Raw genomic sequence first — 21,404 nt, forward strand, 5'->3', positions numbered from 1 at the left:
GCACCCAGCTGACAGTCCGGGGGTGTGTGTGGAGAAAGTGTCTGCAGAGCGTTCACTGCTCACATCTTTTCAGCCCCACTGCAGTGCTGTTTGCTCCCACAGACCCTGGGATCAAAGAATGCCCCCTTGCATCTCTGGGCTCTTCGAGGGGCCTGGGTAATTATCTGTATTCATGGCCTGAATATTCAGCATTAATAACCCCACTGGGTGCTTCAGGGCAGAGCTCGCTGCTCTTGTTATTGACAATAAGCAATGAGGATTAATTGTCCCTCATTAATTCAGTGGTGAACAACTTGCAGAATCACAGAATTATTTAGGTTGGAAAAGACCTCCAGGATCATCCAGTCCACCCTGTGACTGACCCCCACCTTGTCACCCAGCCCAGAGCATTGAGTTGTTCCTTGGACACCTCCAGGGATGGGGATTCCACCACCTCCCTTCCATGCCTGACCACCCTTTCCAGGAAGAAATTCCTCCTGATGTCCAACCAGACCCCCTTGCTTTGCTGGCTCCAACCCTGGCACTGGCACCCACCATGCCCCTGCCTGTGTGGAGCTCCCAGGGCTCTGCACAGACACACCAGACCTCCCACGGCATTTCTGCCTCCCCAGGAGTGCTTGGCACCTGGGCAGCTTGTGCTTGTCCAGGCACAGCCCTGCTCGTCACACCCTGTGAATGCCTCGGTTCTGAATCACCCACCAGACTTGTGCTCACAGGCAGAACTCAGCGCAGGGCTCGGGCTTGAAATGTTCCAAAAATTAATATCCATGAGTAGTTTTGCATAAAGAAGTTGTGCCATTCAGTTCACCAAGGGAGGCCTTTCTTCCCTAGGCAAGGCCAGAGAGTGTTTTAAAATAAATACATCCACCAGTTACCAGAAAACTGCTGTAAACACACGACTGTTTCTAAGACATTGCTGCCAATTACTGAATTTGTCCCCAGGATAAACCAGGCTGGATTTCTTTAATTCTGAACACTACTTGGCTTTCACTTGGAAGCAAACAAGCAGGAACTCAGCATGGCCACAGCCTGTAATCCTCAGGCTTCACCTTTCTGCTGGCCAGGGGCTAAGAGAACCTCATAAGTTTAGGAATCTTCCACAGCATGGCTGCCTTAAGGAATCTGATTTAGAGGCTTAATCTCCAAAGGTTTTATGGTTCATCACATTTGATAGACAGGAGAAATATGAAATATGGCCCATGTGCACTGCTGTAACTGGACTGACATCAGCCATCTATCATCAACTACCATTTGTATTCTAAAGTATTTATATCCCATTACTGAATTCCTCACAATCTTTAAATATATTTCTCTTCTCAGCATCTTTATGAGATCAGGAAGAACTGTCACAGTTAAGAAAGGGAACAAAGAGGATGTTCTGCTCTGGCCTTGCAGGAAGACTGAGAGAGACAAACCGAGCACATCTCTTGTCAAGGCCCTGCCACTGCATCACCGTCTTTCCATCTGCACCCTGTTTGTTTGCTAAGAAAAATTAATACCAAATATTCCCCCTTGAAGACATCTCTGCTGTCCAAACAGCGTTCAACTGCTTTCTGAATTCATCTGCAGTAGAGTTTATCCTTCAGAGCATCACACTTTATCCAGGGTCTTCATTTGTATTCATCAGTGAGGATGGAAATAAAATTTAGCCTTAATTCAAAGACTAATTTAGATTTCGGTGTGTGATTAACATTCCACATACAATTACTACCATCAAAGTCAAGCATATGCATAAATCCTTGCAGGACTGGGGCCAAAAACATTTTTAAGTATCCACTTATTCAATACATTTTGTATAAAGAATTATTCTTATCTATTATTTATGCAAGGGCCTTAACTAGGTAAATCTTGACACAGCTAAGTCTCTCTCTCTCTATAATTACTCATTTTCTTACTTTTCATCTGGCTTCTCCTCCATACATTGTTATCTAATTCCACCAGCCCTTGGGTACGAGCACAGTTCACTAACTGTAAATACAATTTACTCCTAGGAGCAGCAGGAATATTCAGCAATCTCAAAAACTAAGTTTTCAGGAAAATGTGCAACAACTTCCAACAGGTAACAGCATTGCCTGTATAATCTGGTGAAAAGGACCATTAAAAAATAACCAATACTAAAGAATAAAAATCTATACTAAATGATAAATTATTGCAATACATACAGGAAAAATACTGATTTTTCCCTTAAATACCATCACTCAACTAGTCCACTCAAGAGTGGAATCACCAAAACTTTAATACTATATTTTTGGCGTGCAGTATAGACACAATTAAACAGTTCAGGAACATGTACAAGTGCAATGTGCAGAGTGCAAAGGCAGCCTTGCTGTGGATTGTATCCACCAGGACGTTCACAGCACCAGTCATGACATTTGCCAGCAAGAAAAACAGCAGCTGGTTTTTGTTAATAGCACTAATTAGGCAAAGGTGTGGCAGCTCCTCTTCCCTTCCCACCGGCGCAGCCTCCGTTCCCAGCTTTTTGTTGGAATTAGGGGGCCTCACGACGCTCCAGCTGCAGGGCACGCTGGAGCCCTTCACCAGCAGCTTTGTGAACACCAAGGTGAGATCGGTGGCCACAAAGAAGATAAATAACATCAGGCAGTGGGCAATGACCCACAGGCAGTAGGACAGGTTGGCCATCCGGCGGGACACGGGGTCCGTGTGCGCCTGGGACACGTGGAGGGACACGAACAGCACCACAACCGCCAGGGCCAGAACCCGCAGAGCCCCAAGCCAGCCCCTCACTGAGCCCCTGCACTTCAGCAGCCACAGCCCCACCTGCACACTCGCCAGGTAAATGGCCAGATACCCAACGAGGGAGAGCAGCCCTTCCCTGTTGGCATCCAGAAACCCAACCCTGCTGTCCCTGCCGCTGCTCCCATGCAGGAGAAACGTCTTCAGAGAGGTAGTGTTGAGAAAGAGCTGATAAAGTGCAGCCAGAGTTAGAGCCACAATCCAAGGCTTATTTTTAGGAAACACAGCTAAAAGCAGAGATGCTGCAAGTCTCACGAATGCCAAGGTAAAGAAGAAATTCCAGTGCACTCCGTACTCCGACGTGTGCTCGTGGTACTCTATGGATTTAACGCTCAGCAGCCGCCCAACGCCCAGGGAAACCAAGGGCCAGATGGAAAAGAACTGCCTGGCCAGGTTGGAAAACTTGGGCTGTGTCTCACGGGACCTCTGTCGAACCTCGGGACAAACGAGGGCGTTGCCGAAGATAAAAGCTCCCACCCCCAGGTCCATAACTCCCGTGCCGTAGGTCTCGGCTTTGGCGTATCGCCTGGGATACTGCGGGAAATCCACGGCTAAAATGCTGATGCACGTCAGCACATTGACATAGACACGGAACGCGGTTATTGCTGGGATGTACTCGGGGTCCAAGTGTGTCTGCTGGAACTCCTTTACAACTTGCCCAAAGGACACTCTGCTCTCCTGTTTTCTTTGGCTGCATATTTTGGAAAATATTCCGGCGCAGAAGGCAGCGAGGATAACTGGCATGAGAAAGAGGACTGGAGACAAGACGGTGCAGGAGAACAGCAGAGGAGACACCAGCACCAGGAAGTCCAGCAGCAGGCTGTATTTCCTTGAACTTACAGGTTTTCCACAGTGCAGGTGGTACAGGATCAGGAGGAGCCCTCTGCAGAGCAGGCACAGCGGAGCCAGGGACAAGCCCACGGAAATTTCCAGCAAACTGGTCCCGTTCAGGTTGCTGATAAAGGCTTCTTTCAGCTGTTTTTGGGACATTCTTCTTTCTTCCTCTGAAAACACAAATGTGAACTTGCATTAGTTTTGTAGAACAGGGGGGTCAGAACTCCTTAAAAATGAATCTTATGTACCAGTTCATTAAAACACCATTGATTTCAGGAGTTATTGAGTTAGTTTTCAATTTAAGGAACACAGAGCAGCAGCCCCAGAGCTGGAAACACCAGCACTGGCCTGGGAAGCTGAGCAGAGGCACAGGAAACATGGAAGACTTGGGCAAGCTCCAGCATTATCCACCCTGCTGTGCTCCAGCAAGATTCTTTGTATATTTGCGCTTAAGATCTCTAAATACCAAACACTCCACCGACTATTCCCATTGTGAATAATCTTAACTGTAGGACACACTTTGCCATATTCTCTATAGCGTAAATGAAGCAGTTACCTAAAAAAGGACCCTTAAGGGACTTGCTGCTGCCAGGTCAGCAGCAAACCCGGCGGCTGAGATCCCCCACGGGCACCCCGAGTGCCTCTTCGAGCCCGGCTGGAGAACACCCGCGGAACGTCCACAGCGTTCATTAAGAGCTCAGAGCCAGCGGGTTTTGTTTCCCCCCTCCGCAGGATCTTACCGGGAGCGGGGGCAGCCCGGGCGGGGCCGGGCCGTGCGTGTGTCCCGCATCGCAGGGACACCCATCCCGCAGGTAAAGCCCGGCCGCGCTCGCCGCCCGCACTTTCGCCAGCGGAGCCGCTTCCGCAGCCGCCGAGACCCCGCCCGAGCCTCCGCCTCCTCTGCCCGCCGCTGCCCCGCTCCGGCCCCGCCGCCCGCGGTAAGTCCCGCACCGGCCCGATCCGCCCCAGCCCTCCCGTCCCGTCCCATCCCATCCCATCCCATACCATCCCTGCCATCCCATCTCATCCCATCCCATCCCATCCCGCGCCTCCCGCCGCCCCGGGATGGCTGCGCTGCCCGCGGCCCGCCCGCTCCCAGCCCGGCTGCGCTCCTGCCCGGCGGCACCGCGGGCCCGGCGGCAGCGCCCGCAGGGATCCCGGCACCCGCAGGGATCCCCGGCATCCCGCACCGGCACAAAGGCCGCCGCGGCCCGCGGGAAACAGGGATGCACCGGCGGGGTCGGGGAATGGGGATCCCGAGCGGCTGCTCAGGGATCGAACCTGGCGCTAAGGGGTGTTTTCGTGCCAGGTAAGGACGGAATAAGGAATGGAATAGGAATAGGGAATAGAATAGAATAGAATATGATAGAATAGATACATAGAATTAGAACAGAATATTATATATTAGAATAGATACATAGAATTAGAACAGAATATTATATATTAGAATAGAATTAAAATAGAATATATAGTAGAATTGGAATATAATATAATTAAAATAGACTATAATAGAATAGAATTGGAATAGAATTAAAATTAGAATAGAATTAGAATTAGAAATGGAGTGGAAGTAATGGCAGTTTCAGCTGCTGGAAGGACAGAATTCTTCCTGGCTGTGTGACTGGAATCTCTGTGTTTACCACAGAAATCTGAAGGGATTGACTCACCTTGGGCTGGCTCCACAGTTTTCCAGAGGAAGCAGGAAGGGGACAGCAGCCTATCTCGTTTCTGCTGCAGTACAAACTTCTCTGAGTCACAGCCTTCCCAAAAGCACTGGCTGCTCCGATGCCGTCAGACCACAGATCTTTCCTGTTTGTCCAAACTGGAGGAATTTAAGAAAAAGTTGCAATTTCTCGCCCAGAAGCCTTGCTTTAGTAATTCAAGAGAAACAAAGCATTTTATTCCTGGTGTAAGGAAAGATTCATTATTCTCTCCAAATCAGCTTTATTTGCAGGGGCAGCAGAACATGTGACCGTCGCTGATAGTCTTGGTAGGCTTCCAAATGTTGCTTGGTCCCACTGGGATCAGTAATTCTGTCTGAAGCCTTTGGGCTTTGCCCCTGGAGAATGACATGTCCAGAGTTATTTGGTTCTAAATGCAATTTTATTTTTTCTTATCTCAGCATCCTCCAGTGTGATTTGAATGAAGTACCCCAAAGTCAGGCTCCTCTCCAGCGTTCCCGTCCACAGGCCTGGACAAGATGCCAAAGCAGGTAAAGAGAAAACCAGGAATTGTGTGTGCTAATTAAATTTTACTGCCAGGAAAGAATTCTTGGCTTATTTCCATGCAGTCAGGATTAGGTAACTGCTAATAAATATTCACCCCTACTTCATGAATTGACTGGACTATTTACTGTGGGTTTGAGCTGTGCTACCAACAGCAGGCAGGGATCTTTGCTGTGCTCTTGGCTTTAGCAGGGCAGGTGCTAATGCAGGTACCAAGCAGATCCTTAAGGGTATTTATTCTCTTCTTCATTTTCTTATCTCACCTCTCCTTTCCCTGGAAATGACAAACAGGACCTGGAATTTCTCTTTTAGTTTTCCATTACGTTTGTACAATAAGCCAATATTATCAAGGGCACGGGAGCCCAGAGGAACTGAACAGTGATTCAAAGGGGACAAATCTTCAGCTTAATGCAGGCCAGCTCTTTCAGCACCACCATTTCTGTCCCCTGGCTGTGGTGTGTGCACCCTGTGCTCTGAAAATGAAAGGTCCTGCTGGGAAAAGTGCAGTTGTGTTGGTCCACAGTTGGACGTGGGAGCAGTAGAAGAGCTGGAATAGAGGATGAGGTGAAAGTCCAGCTGGATTCAGCCTTTGACTGGTGCTGATCTGACACCCCCTCCAGGAAAATGGCCAAAAAGGAGATTCTCTCATCCAGAACGACCTCAATGAATCATTTGAAGAAGAAGTGAGAGCCTTCCTCAGTGATGAAGAGAAACTGCACCTTTTTGATGACCTCACGAAAGTTAATCCAGTGACAACTACGACAGGTAGGAGCAGCCAGGGGAGGATCTCCCAGGGAATCACTTTCCCTGGCTACTGATCTGGGGTAGTTCCTGCTCTCATTGCATCAATACTGCCATGAACCCAGTAGTTAAAGATTCAAAGCCCATTAAAGCCTGTTCTGAGCCTTGGAAAGTCACACTTAGCACGCTCTGCAGGCAGAGCTCGCGTGGGTGTCGTTGGTTCAGGCAGCAAGGTGTGAGTTGACACGGCTGAAGGACTCCTGCAGGACCTTGGCATTGCAGTTTGGTGTTACCTGAACACCTCAGAGAGCGAGCTCTAACTTAGGTTCCAAATATAGCCATGAAATTGGTCTTAAAAAGTAAATTCTTCCCTCAATTTTTAAAGATGATGCTGTTAGAAGAAGCTGAGGCCCGTTCCTAGCAGAGATGGGGAGTTCTTGCCTGTTTGTTCTGCAAGGGAACAGATTTGCCCTGTAGGACTGTGTGAAACCCCATAAAAGCAGAGGATTTATTGAAGGGAATAGCAGATCCCTTAAGATTTTTACAAATAAGGGCAACTCTTGAAGACATCGTTATGTACATTAGACCCACGTCTCTGTCTCGGTCACCTCACTCTCTGTTAAACCAAATAGGTAACATACCTGAAGGGTTTTGTTCCAGACAGGCTCAGGATGGATCAAATACACTTTGCAGAAGGTGCTAACAGAAGGTGTGTTTTCCAGTTCTGAAATGCCTTCAAGCAAGGTACAGAGTCAACTTGTTCTACACCAATGCTGGCTGCAGCCTCGTGGCTTTAAACCCATTCCAGCCTTTCTCCTGCCTCTACTCCCCTGAGCTGATGAGAGAGTACCACGTTGCACTTCGTCCTCAGGTAATGCTTGTGTTTGAAATAACTGTCCCTCCTGCAGAACCCAGATGGCAAGCTCCTCAAAATCTATATGAGCAAAACGCTCCTGAAAGCTGAAACCCATTTCTAGTGAAATATTAGTTCTGTGAAAAGAGCAGTGCTGTTTTGGGGTAAATGGGAGATGACCTTTACTATCCATTGCTGTTGAACTGTGTAATTACTGTTCTCTTAAATCTGAATATTCTCTTTCACTGCCAGGATTTAAAACCTCACATCTTTGCAGTGGCTGAGCAAACCTACAGAAACGTCCAAAACCAGATGGAGCCCGTGAACCAGTCCATCATTGTGAGTGGAGAAAGTGGTGCTGGCAAGGTAAGAAAATCTCTTTGTTATGACATTGCTATTAGGTTTTGAGATCTGCCAGTGCTTTGTAGTGCAGAGTATTGCAGTGAAGGAGCAGAGATGAATTAAAACCCCCTCTGATGGAGCACGTAGCCAGTCTGCTCCAGTGTGACTCTCTTGAAATATGTGTGAAGCATTAAGTGATTGCTGCAGTTAAACACACTCTGCTCAATATAGCTGCTCTTCAGGTGACATCTGTCATTTCTGGGAGGGCTGGGTTTGAATCATTCAACAGCAACTGCACCTGAGTTTGTCTGGTCTGTCCAGGAGCTCGTGTGGGTCTCAGCAAACTGTGTAGAGACTTAGAGGGGAGTTCAGAGCCTGTCCTGGGCCCTCCTCTGATGGCCCTTCCCTGCTCAGGACAGCATTGAGGGTATTTTTAAAGCCTGAGAACAAAATGATTTGCTGGGTGTTAATGACTCAAAATCCATTTATATTCCCTTCATCTTAAGACAGTGGTAATTCTAGCTGAGCTTCCAGATGGTGACATCTCAATGAAGCTGCCATTCAGCAAAGCACTCCCACTCCAGCAGCCTTTCAGTGTGTGCCTGTGGCACAGAGTTTGCACTGAGGCAGAGCTGCCAGCCTGACACAGTTACTCTCTTTAGCCTCCCCAGCAGCTGCACGCTGTGTTTCCAGCAGCCAGCACTGCTCGCTGACTGACACAGCTGATAACATGGGACAAACAAGGCCCTATTGTGCAGCCTCTCTCTTGCAGACCTGGACCTCTCGCTGCCTTATGAAGTTCTATGCCTCTGTTGCTGCTTCAGCTGTCTGCCCAAAAGGCAATGAAACTGTGGAAAGGATAGAGAGGAGAGTGCTGGACTCCAACCCTGTCATGGAAGCATTTGGTAAATGAGGCTTTTTTTAACAGCAAAAAGCAGTAATGGCCACTGTGGGAATTCTCTTTGTTAATACACAAATCTAAGCTATGTCTTGGTCCTCTCCTTAAAAGTAAACTCTCAAAATACAGGATCAAATCACCCTTACTTAGTATGTGTATGTCCTGCATGGGAGAGTGGAACCACTCTGATTGTTGTGTCCCTGGCAATTCCCCAGGCAACGCCTGCACCCTGCGGAACAACAACAGCAGCCGCTTCGGGAAGTACATCCAGCTGCAGCTAGACAGGTAACTCTGTAAACCCACTGTCTGCTTCCTTTAAACCTGGATGAAATAGGAAATTAGGCTTGCACAAAACTGAAGGTGAACTGCAAAGCATTCACAGTCAGTTGGTGTCACAAAACACAGCACCTGTTGGATTCTGTGAAGAGGTTTTGCTGAAATCTTTGCTCTTTCTCCCCTTCTAGATTCCACCATCTGAGCGGTGCTTCCATTCAGACTTTCCTTTTGGAGAAGACCAGAGTTGCCTATCAGGCCCCCAATGAAAGAAACTTTCATATTTTTTATCAGGTTTGCCTTCAGTTAATTTTGCTGCATATTTCTGACAAACAGTGTGATGAAATCACCAAATTTAGCACAGTGGCAACTTTTAATAATTAACAGTTTCCCTGTCTGCCAGGCTTCCAAATGAAATCACCTTCCCAATATGTTATTCTTCCTTGTCTGTAAATACCAAAGGCACAATTCAATCTTTACCTTGTTTTCTGTCTCCAGATCACCAAAGGTGCTACTGCAGAGGAAAGGCTGGAGTGGAACCTTCCAGAAGGGGCTGAGTACCGCTGGCTGCCAAATTCTGAAAGAAATTTGGATGGTAAAGATGAGTTTCACTGCCCATTAATAACAGCTGGAACTTTCCAGGAAGGCAGGCAAAAATATGTCCTGTTCAGTCCCCTGCCCCAGGGCCACCTGCATCAGGGGGATTCTTCTGAAGTTTCTGTTTGCACTATGAAGTCTTAAAACTCAACCTGGCCTAAAGCAGCTGTTTCTGGCTGGTGAATTTGCGTCTCTGGGGCTGTGTTTTGAAACTGTCTTGTTTTTTTGGATGTGCTTCAGCACCTCCTGCCTCACTGGAGAGCCACAGAGGCAGCGCCGAGCCAGGGACTGGGTTCTCCAGCCTGTACTGGGGGATTCACCCAATCTGGCTCCCTCGGTGTCCTGTGGCAGTTCCAGCTGTGCAGTGTCCTGCTTGCCCGTGTTTGTGTGCATGGCTTTGTTTTAACCAGCCCCTGTTTGGCTTTGCAGAGGACAGCTTGGAGGTGACCAGAGCTGCCATGTGTCACCTGGGCATCGACCGCTCCGCGCAGAGCGAGCTTTTCAAGGTCAGGTACAAAGAGGGGACACCCCGAGGCTGCTCAGGGTGTTTGGAGAGTCCTCCTGGTGTGGGATTGCTGCACAGCACGGGCTGCTTGGTGCTCCTGCAGCAACACATCAGGTTGCACAGCCAAATCTTAGATCCTCACTCAGAGCCTCCACCTGTGAACTGCAGTTTTCCTCCAGGAACTGCAGCACTAGGGATTCACACAGAAGCTTGGAGTCTGCTCGCTTCTTTCTGTGCAGAAATGTTTTCACTTGTCCTGTTGCTGGGGCTAAAGGAAGGCTCAGAGGACACTGCCCTGGAGGGGAGCTGTTTTAAAAACCTCAGTTATTCTGTTTCAGGTATTATCAGGCCTCCTCCACCTTGGGAACGTCCAATTCTCTAACCCTGTGGATGAATCTCAGCCTTGTGAACTGGAAGACAAAACCAAAGGTGAGGCAACAACCATGCCATGCTCCAGGGAGTCCTGTTACCTCAGTGCAGATGCCTGATGGAAAGGATTACTGCACCCTTCTGCTGATAGAGATTATCAAGGTCATGAGCAACCCAAAATTTAAGCTTGTTTTTGTGAGTAAACAAAACTAATGCTCCCCTTCTCTAAGAGACAATATCCTTCTGTGACAGGTCAGGGCAACTTCAGCACCAGTCAGTCACTCCAGCAGGATTGTTGTGTGACTCTTGATTGTAATCTTAGCCATGACATCACAACACTTGCAGAAATCTGACCCCGAGTGGAGAGCAGGGCTTTTAACATCAAAGCTTTGAAGTTTTCATGGTAAAGCCTTAACCTGAGTACCAGATAATCTGTCAAACTGCAGCATAACTGTAGGTGGTTCAGCATGTCTTTAGGAGGCTCGTGGGTCTGGTTTTCCTTCAGAACCAAAACTGTCCTGAACAGTGAAGTTTCCTCCTATGGTTTCCCAAGCTCTGAATTCCCACTATTCAATATTAAATCGTTTTTCATACAGCTCAGCTTAGCAAGATCTTAAATGCTTTGTTAGCAAATACTCATTGTTCTACATGTTCTGGTTTTTTCCCTGTTTTTTTTTTTCTGGCCATGACTGATTTGTCTGCCTGGATTTCAAGGTCTCTGCTCAAAAAAGGTGAACAAGTAACAAAGACTAGAGAGACTCTATCAAATGCCAACTTCAGTGTGATAAACTTCAGAATTTCTTGGTATTGGTTCATTTTAAACAGAGTACCCGAAATTCTAGGGGAACTCTACATCCAAATTAAGAGTCTGGTCTTGCAAAACTTGCTGCCAAGTTTGGGTAAAAGATCCAAAATCCACATTGAAGTTGGTGAGCTCATGGAAGTGTCATTTTCCTACACTAGAGATCTTCCATAGCTTAAAAGACCTGCATGCAGCTGACCTGGCACTGTTTGTTCTCCTGAACAAGGGTTTGTGAAGACCACTGGAGATCTGCTGAAGATCCCCGTGGAGGAACTGCTGGAATCACTAAGAATTCGGACAATAACTGCTGGGAAACAGCAGCAGGTGTTCAAGAAGCCCTGCTCCAGGGCTGAGTGTGAGACCAGGAGGGACTGCCTGGCCAAAGTCATCTACGCCAGGTATGGACCTGCCAGTCCACGGGGCTTTGGGGAGGGAAGAGGGAGGCCAGAGGGATTCCCTTCCCCTGACCTTCTGCTTGGATTCCATGACTGTAACCCTTCCCCTCTCGGCACACCTTCATTCTGCTGCACACTGACAGCATCTGCCAGGGAATCCTTCAGTGCTGCTGCTTCCTGGCAGAGCTTTCTGTTCCCTCCAAGTGACCCCGATGGGAGCAGCAGGAACAGAGCACTGCCCTGCAGGCAGCTTCCAGCTAATCCCACTGTCCTTGCAGATTGTTTGAATGGCTCGTTCTGGTCATCAATGAAAGCATCTATGCAGACCCATCGGTGTGGACCAGCTTCATAGGTATGGATATTCCATAGTCCACCCTGGTTTAACTGAAAGTCCCTCAAGCTGCCCCTGGACTAAAGCTCACTGTTCTTCCCACGTTCCTTCTAGGCCTGTTGGATGTTTATGGTTTTGAAGCCTTCCCTGAAAACAACTTGGAGCAGCTGTGTATTAACTATGCCAACGAGAAACTGCAGCAGCACTTTGTAGCACACTACCTGAAGGCACAGCAGGTGAGACCCCGCTAAGAGGAAAAAAAAAAAATCTAATTTTAAAACAGCGTCTTTTGTCACTTCAACTGTTTTTCTGTGCCTCTGGTCAGAATGCAACCTTCAGTCAGTCAGCAGTGCCACAGAAAGCAGAGGGATGTTAGAGTGGCTTTGTGAAGAGGAGAGTGTGGGGCAGTTGGTGGAATGTCACAGCTCTCTGTCTTGGGGACTGCAAATCTGTTCCCTGTTCCACAGTGCAGCTCCATTACCACACTGCTCTTTGCCATTAACTGCAGTCTGGGAAATTGTTTTCTTTATGGCACCAGCACACTGGCACCTCCTGCCTCCCAGCATGGCTTTGTCAATTTGTTCAGGAGATAAGTATTTCTCTGACTATGGTTTGTGCTTTGACGTTCCCAGGCCTTTTTCCCTGCCTGCCCTCGTCTCTGTGCCAGGGGTTAATGGTCAGTGAAGATGGAAACCAAGTTCAAGCACACAATTACTTGCCTTGAAACTGCTCCATGACCTCTGTTTACTGCTCCCCTCCCAGCCACTGCCTGCCCTCTTACCTCTCTGCCTCTGGCTGGGGCCCAAACCACTTAAATGCCATTAGTGGCTGTGCTGAGCAAGCTTTTGGCAGGAGACTTTTAAAATAACTGCCCAGAGCCTGAGCTTGTTAAACAGTCCTGACAGTCTGTCCTGTAATTCAGCATAAATATTGTACAGATTATTCCAACTAATATCTCTCTGTACTTCCTCTTGGATCAGGCTTTAAAAGGAGCCCAGTTGGTAAAGCCTGGCACACAAAGGTTGGGTTAGGGCTGTGTCCCAGTCTAAGGAAGGAGTTCTGCACGTTCCTTGCCCTTCAGGGCAAATCTCAGCAGAGCCAGGACAGGCTTTGTGTGACTGTAGCCTCTGTTTACTCTCTAAACCAGCCTTGCAGCTCACTCTGATAAATCTGTGAGGTTCCCAAATACTCAGACAAATTGTTCCAGTGGGCTCTGATCCACACTCAAAAGCTACCTGGGCAAAAATATCCTCATTTGTTGGGTTTTTTTTCCTCAGCTTGCTCTTAAACTCGAGCTGAGCTTTGGATGAGCAGCTGAGCTGGGATTAACTCATTAAACATTAACTGCATCAACTGCACAAGACACACAGTTCCAGGCTCTGGTGCCCTCTGCTGCAGGATAATCCTTTCCCTCTTCCCTCAGGAAGAATATGCAGCTGAGGGCCTGCAGTGGTCATTCATAAACTACCAGGATAACCAGAACTGCCTTGACCTCATAGAGGGAAATCCTCTCAGCATTTTTTCCTTGCTGAACGAGGTGAGTGTGATCTAAACCCTGAGTTTTCTTGGCCTAGTTTCCTGCCTTTGTCCCACACCACCAAAGAAAACATGAACACTCCATCAGCAGAAAACTTGCCAGCTATACAATTTCTGCAGAGCTCTGCTTTCAGAATAATCACGACACTGCTCCCTCATATTCTGAGTATCTTTTTTTCCTCTGATCTGGGACGTTCTGATCCAACCCCCCAACCCTTCAGGGCTTGCCTGCTGTAACAGCAAAATGGCTGTGACTTTAAATTAAAGTGGTTTAGCTTTAGAGTCAGTTCTCTGTGGCAGAGAAGAGGTGCCCCAAGCCTGTCTCGTTGCAGGAGTGTCGCCTGAACAGACCCTCCAACACCCACCTGCTCCAGACTCGGATCGAGAAAGGCCTGTCTGGGAACCAGTGTTTGAGCAGAGACAGGTTTAGTAAGAAGCCCAACTTCATCATTTCACATTATGCTGGCAAAGTCTGCTACCAGCTGGCAGCAATGGTGGAGAAAAACAAGGTAGGTGTTTTCAGAAAGAGCTGGTAAATCTTACAGACCAGAGGGGATTTCAAAGCCCTGCTCACCAGCCCGGTCAGGGATGTGTGCTGGGTGTACATACCTCGCTCCAGAGAAATCCTTCAGGCCGTGGAAAGCTGGGTAATGTTCTTGGTCTGGTTTTCAGTCCATCCCTGGCACAAACAGTTGCTTTTGTTAGAGCTTTCAGCTGAGGATTAAGTGGACCATCACCAAATCAGGGCCTCTCCTGTTCCTGGGAGATGCAGAACTGTTAATGGCATCAGGGCCTTTTTATAACCATAAATAGAGTGCTTCATTTCCCCTAAAAAAATCAGGTAAGTTTATGAGAAACAAGAGCATGGACTTTCCTGGGAATTCTGGAAGTATTCAAATTTTGGCCTTGTTGTGCCATCAGGGAATAAGTAAAATAGGTGATGCAATAAAACACCATCTCTTAATTAAAAGGAGTGTTTCTAACAGAGTTTCTAATGTTTGCTGCAGACTGCCCTTTTAAACCAGTTCTGGCTCACACAATCTGTGCAACAAGAACAGTGTTGGGAGCAGTCACACATTTGACAGGATCTGCTAAATATTCAGGCAAACATTGTTTTCTGTTCCCAAATCTGACTGCGAATGAATGGACGTGGTCAGATTTGGAACTGCAGCTGTGGTTAAATTGAAGTTGGCATCAGCAATCCTGTTCCCTCTATTTTTGTGGAGTTTTTAGCCATTTGCAGAGGTGGCAGTGTCTGCCCAAGTCCACATTCTGACACATAATGTCTGTGTTTGCAGGATGCTGTTCCACCAGAGCTGCTCCACGTTTTGCAGAACTCTAAGGACTCCTTGCTTCAAAAATTATTTCCTGTGACAGAAAAACCAGAATAACATCAAAACCCAGAACAGAGCACCTGTTGTTACAGTGGTGTCCAAGTTCAAGGTACATCCTATTCAGCTTCCTGCTTTCTCCTGCTGCCTTCGTGACTAGATGAGAAAACAGGAGCTGGATGAAGATCAGTAAATGATGTAAAAAGGAAACAGCTGTAAAACAGAAACAGCTTCAGACTCCTGATATTGTCTGGGTTGTAACTCCCTCTAATTTTGCCTTTAACAGTTGGGCACCTGCCTTTTTGAGGCTTCTTCTTACCTGCTCCTCTTGAGGGGTTCATGTCAACAGATGGCCCTGCTATAATTTTGGGAACTTTCTGAATTTACCATCAACAGTTTGATAAAAGCACCCCCAGAGTGGATTTTTTTTCTCAAGTTGTCCCTGTAGAATTGCTCTGACTCTGTAAAGCCATCCTTGCAAAAAACAGCTCCCTGGGTTTGGTAGAAGACCCCTGACGAGCTGAGCTCCCTGTGGAGGAGTTGTCCCTAATCCATCCCCTGCTTGTTTTGTGCAGAGCTCCCTGGAACACCTCATGCAGATTTTGGACAGGACCACGCCCCACTACATCCGCTGCATCAAGCCCAACGCTGACTGCAAGGCAATGACTTTTAAAAGAGAGGAGGTAACTTTGCCAAAGCCTTTGCTCCCTGAGAAGCCTCCTGGAGATGCTGCAAAGCTCCTTTCACAGCACATTTTGAAATAGCTGCTTCCCCTGTGAGGCTGCAGAGACAAACATCCCTTCAGAACCACGGATGGTGCTGGTCCAGAGCAGAGCCTGTGTGAGCTCAGCAGCTCTTCCAGGTGCAACTTCTGTGCTGCTGTAGAAGAAGTTCTCTTCCCACAGCACTCCTGGGTTATTTGGGGCACTGCCCTCCCAGCCCTCACACAGATGAGGATGTTCTGAGTGCTCTGCAGCCCTGGGCACACAGGGATCTTCCAAACCAAACTTTGCTTGCTCCTGGAGTGCAGGACAAGCTGGGTGAGGTCAGCTGAGGACTTTGGGAGCAGAGCTGTAACTGGAGACCCTCATCTGATGGGCAAACAAGCAGCTGCCTTAACTTTAATCACTGATAGAATTTGCTGAGTGCTAAAATAGTGTTAAAATAATACAGTAGTATTCAAATACCCCCACTGGCTTTTCACCTGCTGCTGCACTCGGCCAGTCAGGGGGTGGAAACCACAAGAAAGGGGCAGCTCCCACAGACAGTGTCACCTAAACCACCCCAATTTACGCCTCAGGTTCTCAGCCAGCTCCAGGCATGTGGAATAGTCGAAGCCATCACCATCAGTGCAGCAGGATTCCCTGTCAGGTAAGTCCAAACTCCTTGAGCATAACCCACTTCTGCAGCAATTAGAGGCACATTAGTCATTCAGAAGAGCTCGTAAGCAGGAAACCCAAACATTTTGCACTTTGTTTTAGGCCTCGAAACTACTGATGCTTTCCAAGCTGCCTGAGAGCTCTCTGCTCCTTTCCAGCCTGAGAAGCTGGGGAAGAGATGTTTTGATGGGGACTGTTATGTACTCAAACTTTTCTAACTGAATGTGGCTTCACAGTAATGTTTTTAGCAGTTAAATCATAAATGGCATTTATGATGCTCAGAGCTGAGCATCTCATCAGCTTTAGAGAGTGCAGAGCAAGGCCTGAGATAGTCACTGATGGGATGAAGCTCATCATTGTCATATCCAAGCACAGCTCCAGTCTTTGCCACAGGCACTACTGGAAGTTTGTACTTTCTTGCCTGTTGGTGACTCTTTAGGCATCAGTCTGTTTGCATTCCCTGCACTGGGTCTGTGAAGCCATTCTGCAGTTTTCACCCCCAAAGGATAAGTTCTTTGCCACAGGAGTGACTCTTTTCCTGGAATTCCCTGTGTGTTTGTCTGCCAGGATCCCTTTCCAGCGTTTCACTGAGCGCTATGAAATCCTGAGACAGTCCTGTGGGCCCAGGAAAACCAGAGTGTGTGATAAAAGCAGCTCTCACACTGCTGAGGAAAAAGGTATGTTTGTGCAGGTAATCCCTCTGCCATCAGGTAAAATTATCACTGCACCCATTTGGTATTGATAGATCTGGTGATTACTGTATTCAGAGGGACACCCCTGTTCTCAGAATACTTCTCTAATCTGTCACCAGCTGGAGTTTCTCATTTCCCTAATGCTTCCAGCAGGCTCTTTTTAAAATCTTTCCTCTTACTGCTGGTTTTCTGTGTTCCTCTTGGCTGGAACAATTGAAGGTACAATGGTGTCTGGGCCCCCCACCCAATTATCATTTGATTTAGAGTTGGTTCTTTAGTAAGCTTGAAAGCCTCTTACCTTTTGGCTCATGTTCCTTCTCCTTCCTTTCTTTTTTTTTCCCTCCTTTGCTTCCTTGCTGAATCACTGACCCTCCAGCTTACCTGGATTCTGCTGCTTCTTCCACCTTTTGCAAACTTCTCTTTTGCTAAACAAGAGCGAGGATGGACTTTAAAAACCACAACCCCAAACCCACAACCCCATCTACGAGGTAATGCCTTTGCTATGAACCCCGAAAAGGAGGAGCTCATCAGGAGGTTACATTTAATACTGAAAGTCCCTGCAACCCCCTTCTCTCTCCCAAATTAATCCCACCTTCACCCAGTGGGCCTGTTCCATAACCAGTGGGAAGCAGGACCAGTAAGTACCAGTCTGTTCAGATAAGTGAAATGTCTGGGTATCCATTCACCGGCTGGAAATGGAGTGAAGGAAGGAAGTACAGGCTGGAAAATCACTTACACACTGCATCTTTCCCCCTCAATTACAAACCCATTAGCTGCAAACCCTCTCTGTGATAGGTTCTTAGTCCTTTTTATCTTTAGGGGGGTAATAAGCTGCAAACAAAGCAAAACAAATTTCCCAAACACGGGGATAAGCTTTGGGTTCCCTTATCAGCCCGGCCCCAGGAACACCATCATAGGCACCAGATGTCTTCCTGGAGGCAAGAATTGCTCCTATTTGTTTTCAGTACCTTAAAATGCTCTCATCTCCTTAGAAATATTTATAGCAGAAAAGCAAACAGTATCCAGGATGGAATGATGCAAAGCCCATTGCAGGAACTCCTACAGCACTGCCTTGATCTCTTCCAAGGGCAGCTCTGAGCTAAGTCTATTTCCAGTTGGATTCATCTGGCCAACCTGTTTGTCTCATGATGTAAAAAGCTGCGCGCTGTGTCCCAGAAATGGCTTTAATAACCTCTTAATTGCTGCAGTAAATTCTGCTCAGTGCACGACCCCTGTAGCTGCCCTGGGAAAGCTGGAGAATTGTGGAGAGTTGTTTCCCCTCCTGCACCTTTCAGTACATTAAGGCTGAGTCCAATTCCTTGTTTTTGTTCCCAGTTCAAACACCCCACGGTGGTTTTCTGGTTGCTGGCACCTGGTGAAATCTGTGCTGTCCCATTTTACCCCAAAACAGTGAGATGAGTGCCCTCAGCCATCACCTCCCCTCTTGCTGGAGGTTTTCCCCCACTAGATGGCCCAGAAATCTCAGAGTAAAGACAATTCCTTGGTCCTGATTTCCATGCCTTGTGACTCCTGCTCCTCAATGCTTCATTTCCAGGGGAGAATGCGGTGATGGAGGAGGACAAAGCCTCACGTTCTGCTGCTCTTGAGATCCTTCAGAACATTGTTGTGGGACAAACCACTGCTGAGCAAACAGGGAGTGGAGCAGGAACCCCCTCAGTGTACTGTGGGAAGACCAAAGTTTTCCTGGCCAGTTCTGTGGTAAGTTGGCTGACAGTTCTGGGGCTCACCTGCCTAATGGGGATCCTGGCACAGGGATCACCAGGGTGGGGGCAATGCTCCTGCCAAGCCAGTGTGACCAGAATTGGGCATTTTCCTTCCAATTACTCAACTCAATCAAGCAGCCAGCAGAACCCAGCCCTCAGAAGCACTTTGTTTAATGGCCTCTGTGGAGCCAAGGGACAAGGAGCTGCACTTGAGTCTACAACTGTCAGTATTCTCCCAATTCCAGGCAAGATTACAGCTTTCCTTACCTTCAGCTGATAGGTTTGGCTACTCCAGCTGGCCCACAGAGCTTCCTTGGGGAAAAAGATGAAGGAGACAAAGGGACTTTTGCCAAGTTTGCAGGATGCAGCCACAGAAGAACCCCCTTCAGTGGAGTTGGGTTTAAGCCAGCTGCTACAGTGACCCCCCAACTACTCACATTTTTGTTTCCATATTATCTGACAGCTGTCAGGAGTGCTGTCACTTCTAACACCTAATCCAGCAGTCACAGGACACTGGAATGAGGATGTGGCTCTCTGACAAACACCAAGAGGCTGCAGAGAAGGGAAGAGTTGAGAGCACAACTCTGCCCTGGGTACTAACTCCAAGCTCCTGTCCCCACTGCAGCTGGAGCTACTCGAAGCCAGGAGAGCAGAGGTGTTAAATGAGAAAGCATTTTGCATTCAGTGTTGCTGGAGGAGATTTAAGCAGAGGAAAATGGCAAAGGAGAAACAGTCTGCAACTGTCATCCAAGCAGGTAACTCCACGAGGGTGCGGCTGGAACAGCACAACAAGGAACGTTTCCAGTTCTGTTGGGGGATTAAAGTGGCAGGGGTGGTGAAGTGCCACCTCTTACACTGTGTGCCAGAGCTCCTGGGGTGGTTTGTGCTCAGCTTTGTTTCCACTGACTCCTCAGCTGTCCGTTCCTGGCTGGCCAGGAGCCGGTTCCGAAGGATGCGCGGGGCTGCCAACGTCATCCAGCGCCGCTGGAGGAGATGGAAGGTGAGGGTGTGGGGACAGGGAAGGAAACAAACTCACTCACTGAGGCTTTAACTTTTAGAAGGAATCTCCCTCTTAGTAGTTACCACTCTGCCTCAACTAATTACAAAAGCAGCTCTGTCAGTGCTTCATTAAACCCTTCTCCAGCTGAAGAGCAGAGGATGCCAGTCCTGCACAGCTGCTTCTATTCTGCAGAATAAACCCATTCCTTCCCCAAGGGAATGCCCCAAAGGGTCTGCTGCCCTTTCAGATTCCCTCCTTTTTAGACTCTTTCAATTCTGCTCAAGATGTCTGAGAACCTTGTTGAATATTGCTCCTTATCTTCACCAGGCAAAAATGGCCGCGTTGGCAGCGGCAGAACTGGACGAGGGGGAAGGGAAGGAGTTCCCAGCTCCTGGAGCCACGGTGATCCCGGCCAAGCTGCCGTGTTCCTTGGACACAGCGTGGCCTCTGCAGGCCATTGTCCAGTTGTGGCCCCTGGGCCTTGTCCTGGCTGCTGCCCCTGTCACTGCCACGGGGCCCCGCAGGGAGCTGGCCCTGCTGGGCTGGCTCAGGGGGCTCCGGGGCAGCGGCAGCTCCAGGCTGGACAGCTCTTCCCTGGGCTGTGGCATCGCTTCCATCAGAGCTCTCCCACAGGTAACCACCTCCCAGACCCCAGCCAGCACAGGCAGGGTGCCAGGAGTTCAGGAATAGTCCTGGCTACCATTTCCTGCCAACAAGGTGCCCTCAGAAACTGCACCTTGTTACAAATCACCTTGGTGGGTTTTTGGGTAACTTTTCTGAGGCTGCATAAGACGTGTGCAGGAACTGGTCCCAGTTACTGCAAGCAGGCAGAAGCAGTAGCAAGTTCAGTACTAAATCTACTACAGAATCGCCAGAGTTTAAGTTAATTCCTGTTAAAATAACAGTATTGGCACTGACTTCTCTTAAATCCATTTGTACTAAAACTCCTCTGGAGGTCCTCTTCTATCCTCATAGTCACTAGCTGCTCATGAACACTAAGCATGAATAACAGAATGACCTCAAAAGCTGGCCAAGCCCCCAGCTGAGCTCTCCCCCTCTTTTCCTTGCAGGGCTCTGTCAGGTTCCACTGCAGGAAGTCCCCTCTGCACTATTCCAACGTCAGCCCCCACAGGGACGCCTGTTCCATCACAGGATTCAACCAGATCCTGCTGGACAGAAAGGAACTCCTGCCCACATAGGCCTGGCCCCTGCACACCTCTGCCTTCAGGGACGGGCTCTCTGCAAGCTGCTGCTTCCAAATCACCCAACGGCCACATCTGCTGCTACCTCAGAGCTTTCACCTCGATGCCTTGTGCGTAAAATACAATGCAACGTAACACACTTCAAATTTGGGGGGCGTGGGGGCCGCTCCTCCACACAGCACACGCTGCAGGAAATATCAGCACTATGAGAACAATCAGTTAAACCAGATCAGGTGCTTTAAGCAATAAATACTTGAACTGAACGCTGCTGGCACTACCTGGCGAAGCAAGAGGCTGGTCATGAGGGAGCAAATAATGCAAACATTCCTGATTCCTGCTGGATTCTCAGAGGTACAACCCTGACTGACCAAAGGAGGGAGGGAGGAGCAGCCAATGTCACACTAAGGGCAGATGTCTCAGGGAAAAGCAAGACTGGGCTCTTGCTTTTTTTCTCTCTATGACCAAAATCTCTGAGCTCTCACAGCTGCCAGGTGTTTCCAGAGCTCCCCAAACAGCACTGCCCTGCCAGGGGTCTCATCAGAGGTGCTCTGTGCCGTCCTTCTCTTGCTCGTGGGTCTCGAAAACGTTCAGCTCCTCTGTGTAAGTCATTTTAAATAAGCT

The 21,404-nt window shown here is 48.3% G+C and overlaps 2 protein-coding genes across 6 annotated transcripts; one reads left to right on the plus strand and one right to left on the minus strand.

Annotated features, from left to right (window-relative positions):
* Nucleotides 1-440: 440 nt before the first annotated feature.
* On the minus strand, nucleotides 441-15,369 carry PIGW (phosphatidylinositol glycan anchor biosynthesis class W). 5 transcript variants are annotated; one of them, XM_050321656.1, is made up of 4 exons: nucleotides 14,065-15,369; nucleotides 9,401-9,497; nucleotides 5,256-5,397; nucleotides 441-3,758 (listed from the first exon to the last, which is right to left on the minus strand). In XM_050321656.1, exon 4 carries the CDS (start codon nucleotides 3,742-3,744, stop codon nucleotides 2,224-2,226), a length of 1,521 nt encoding a protein of 506 aa, XP_050177613.1. In that variant the 5' UTR covers nucleotides 3,745-3,758; nucleotides 5,256-5,397; nucleotides 9,401-9,497; nucleotides 14,065-15,369; the 3' UTR covers nucleotides 441-2,223. The 5 variants fall into 5 exon arrangements, with proteins under 5 accessions (XP_050177613.1, XP_050177612.1, XP_050177614.1 ...); XM_050321655.1 differs by having other exon boundaries at nucleotides 5,256-5,410; XM_050321657.1 differs by lacking the exon at nucleotides 14,065-15,369 and having other exon boundaries at nucleotides 5,256-5,410; nucleotides 9,401-9,938.
* Nucleotides 4,496-21,392, plus strand: MYO19 (myosin XIX). The gene is given in 26 exon segments (XM_050321652.1): nucleotides 4,496-4,526; nucleotides 5,711-5,800; nucleotides 6,434-6,578; nucleotides 7,277-7,425; nucleotides 7,660-7,773; nucleotides 8,522-8,654; nucleotides 8,863-8,932; nucleotides 9,112-9,214; nucleotides 9,419-9,515; nucleotides 9,947-10,023; nucleotides 10,361-10,451; nucleotides 11,420-11,591; nucleotides 11,867-11,940; nucleotides 12,034-12,155; nucleotides 13,343-13,456; nucleotides 13,788-13,964; nucleotides 14,754-14,828; nucleotides 14,830-14,898; nucleotides 15,362-15,469; nucleotides 16,087-16,157; nucleotides 16,733-16,842; nucleotides 18,413-18,576; nucleotides 19,207-19,336; nucleotides 19,496-19,581; nucleotides 19,909-20,214; nucleotides 20,652-21,392. Coding segments are annotated over 25 exon segments (2,898 nt in total). The 5' UTR covers nucleotides 4,496-4,526; nucleotides 5,711-5,788; the 3' UTR covers nucleotides 20,781-21,392.
* Nucleotides 21,393-21,404: the final 12 nt, after the last annotated feature.

Source organism: Myiozetetes cayanensis, unplaced genomic scaffold (genome assembly GCF_022539395.1).
Source record: "Myiozetetes cayanensis isolate MyiCay16 unplaced genomic scaffold, myiCay2020 scf27, whole genome shotgun sequence".
NCBI lineage: Eukaryota > Metazoa > Chordata > Aves > Passeriformes > Tyrannidae > Myiozetetes > Myiozetetes cayanensis.

Bases quoted from the DNA above. Each gene is read 5' to 3' on its own strand.
- PIGW (XM_050321656.1), bottom strand. From the start codon at position 3,744: ATGTCCCAAAAACAGCTGAAAGAAGCCTTTATCAGCAACCTGAACGGG.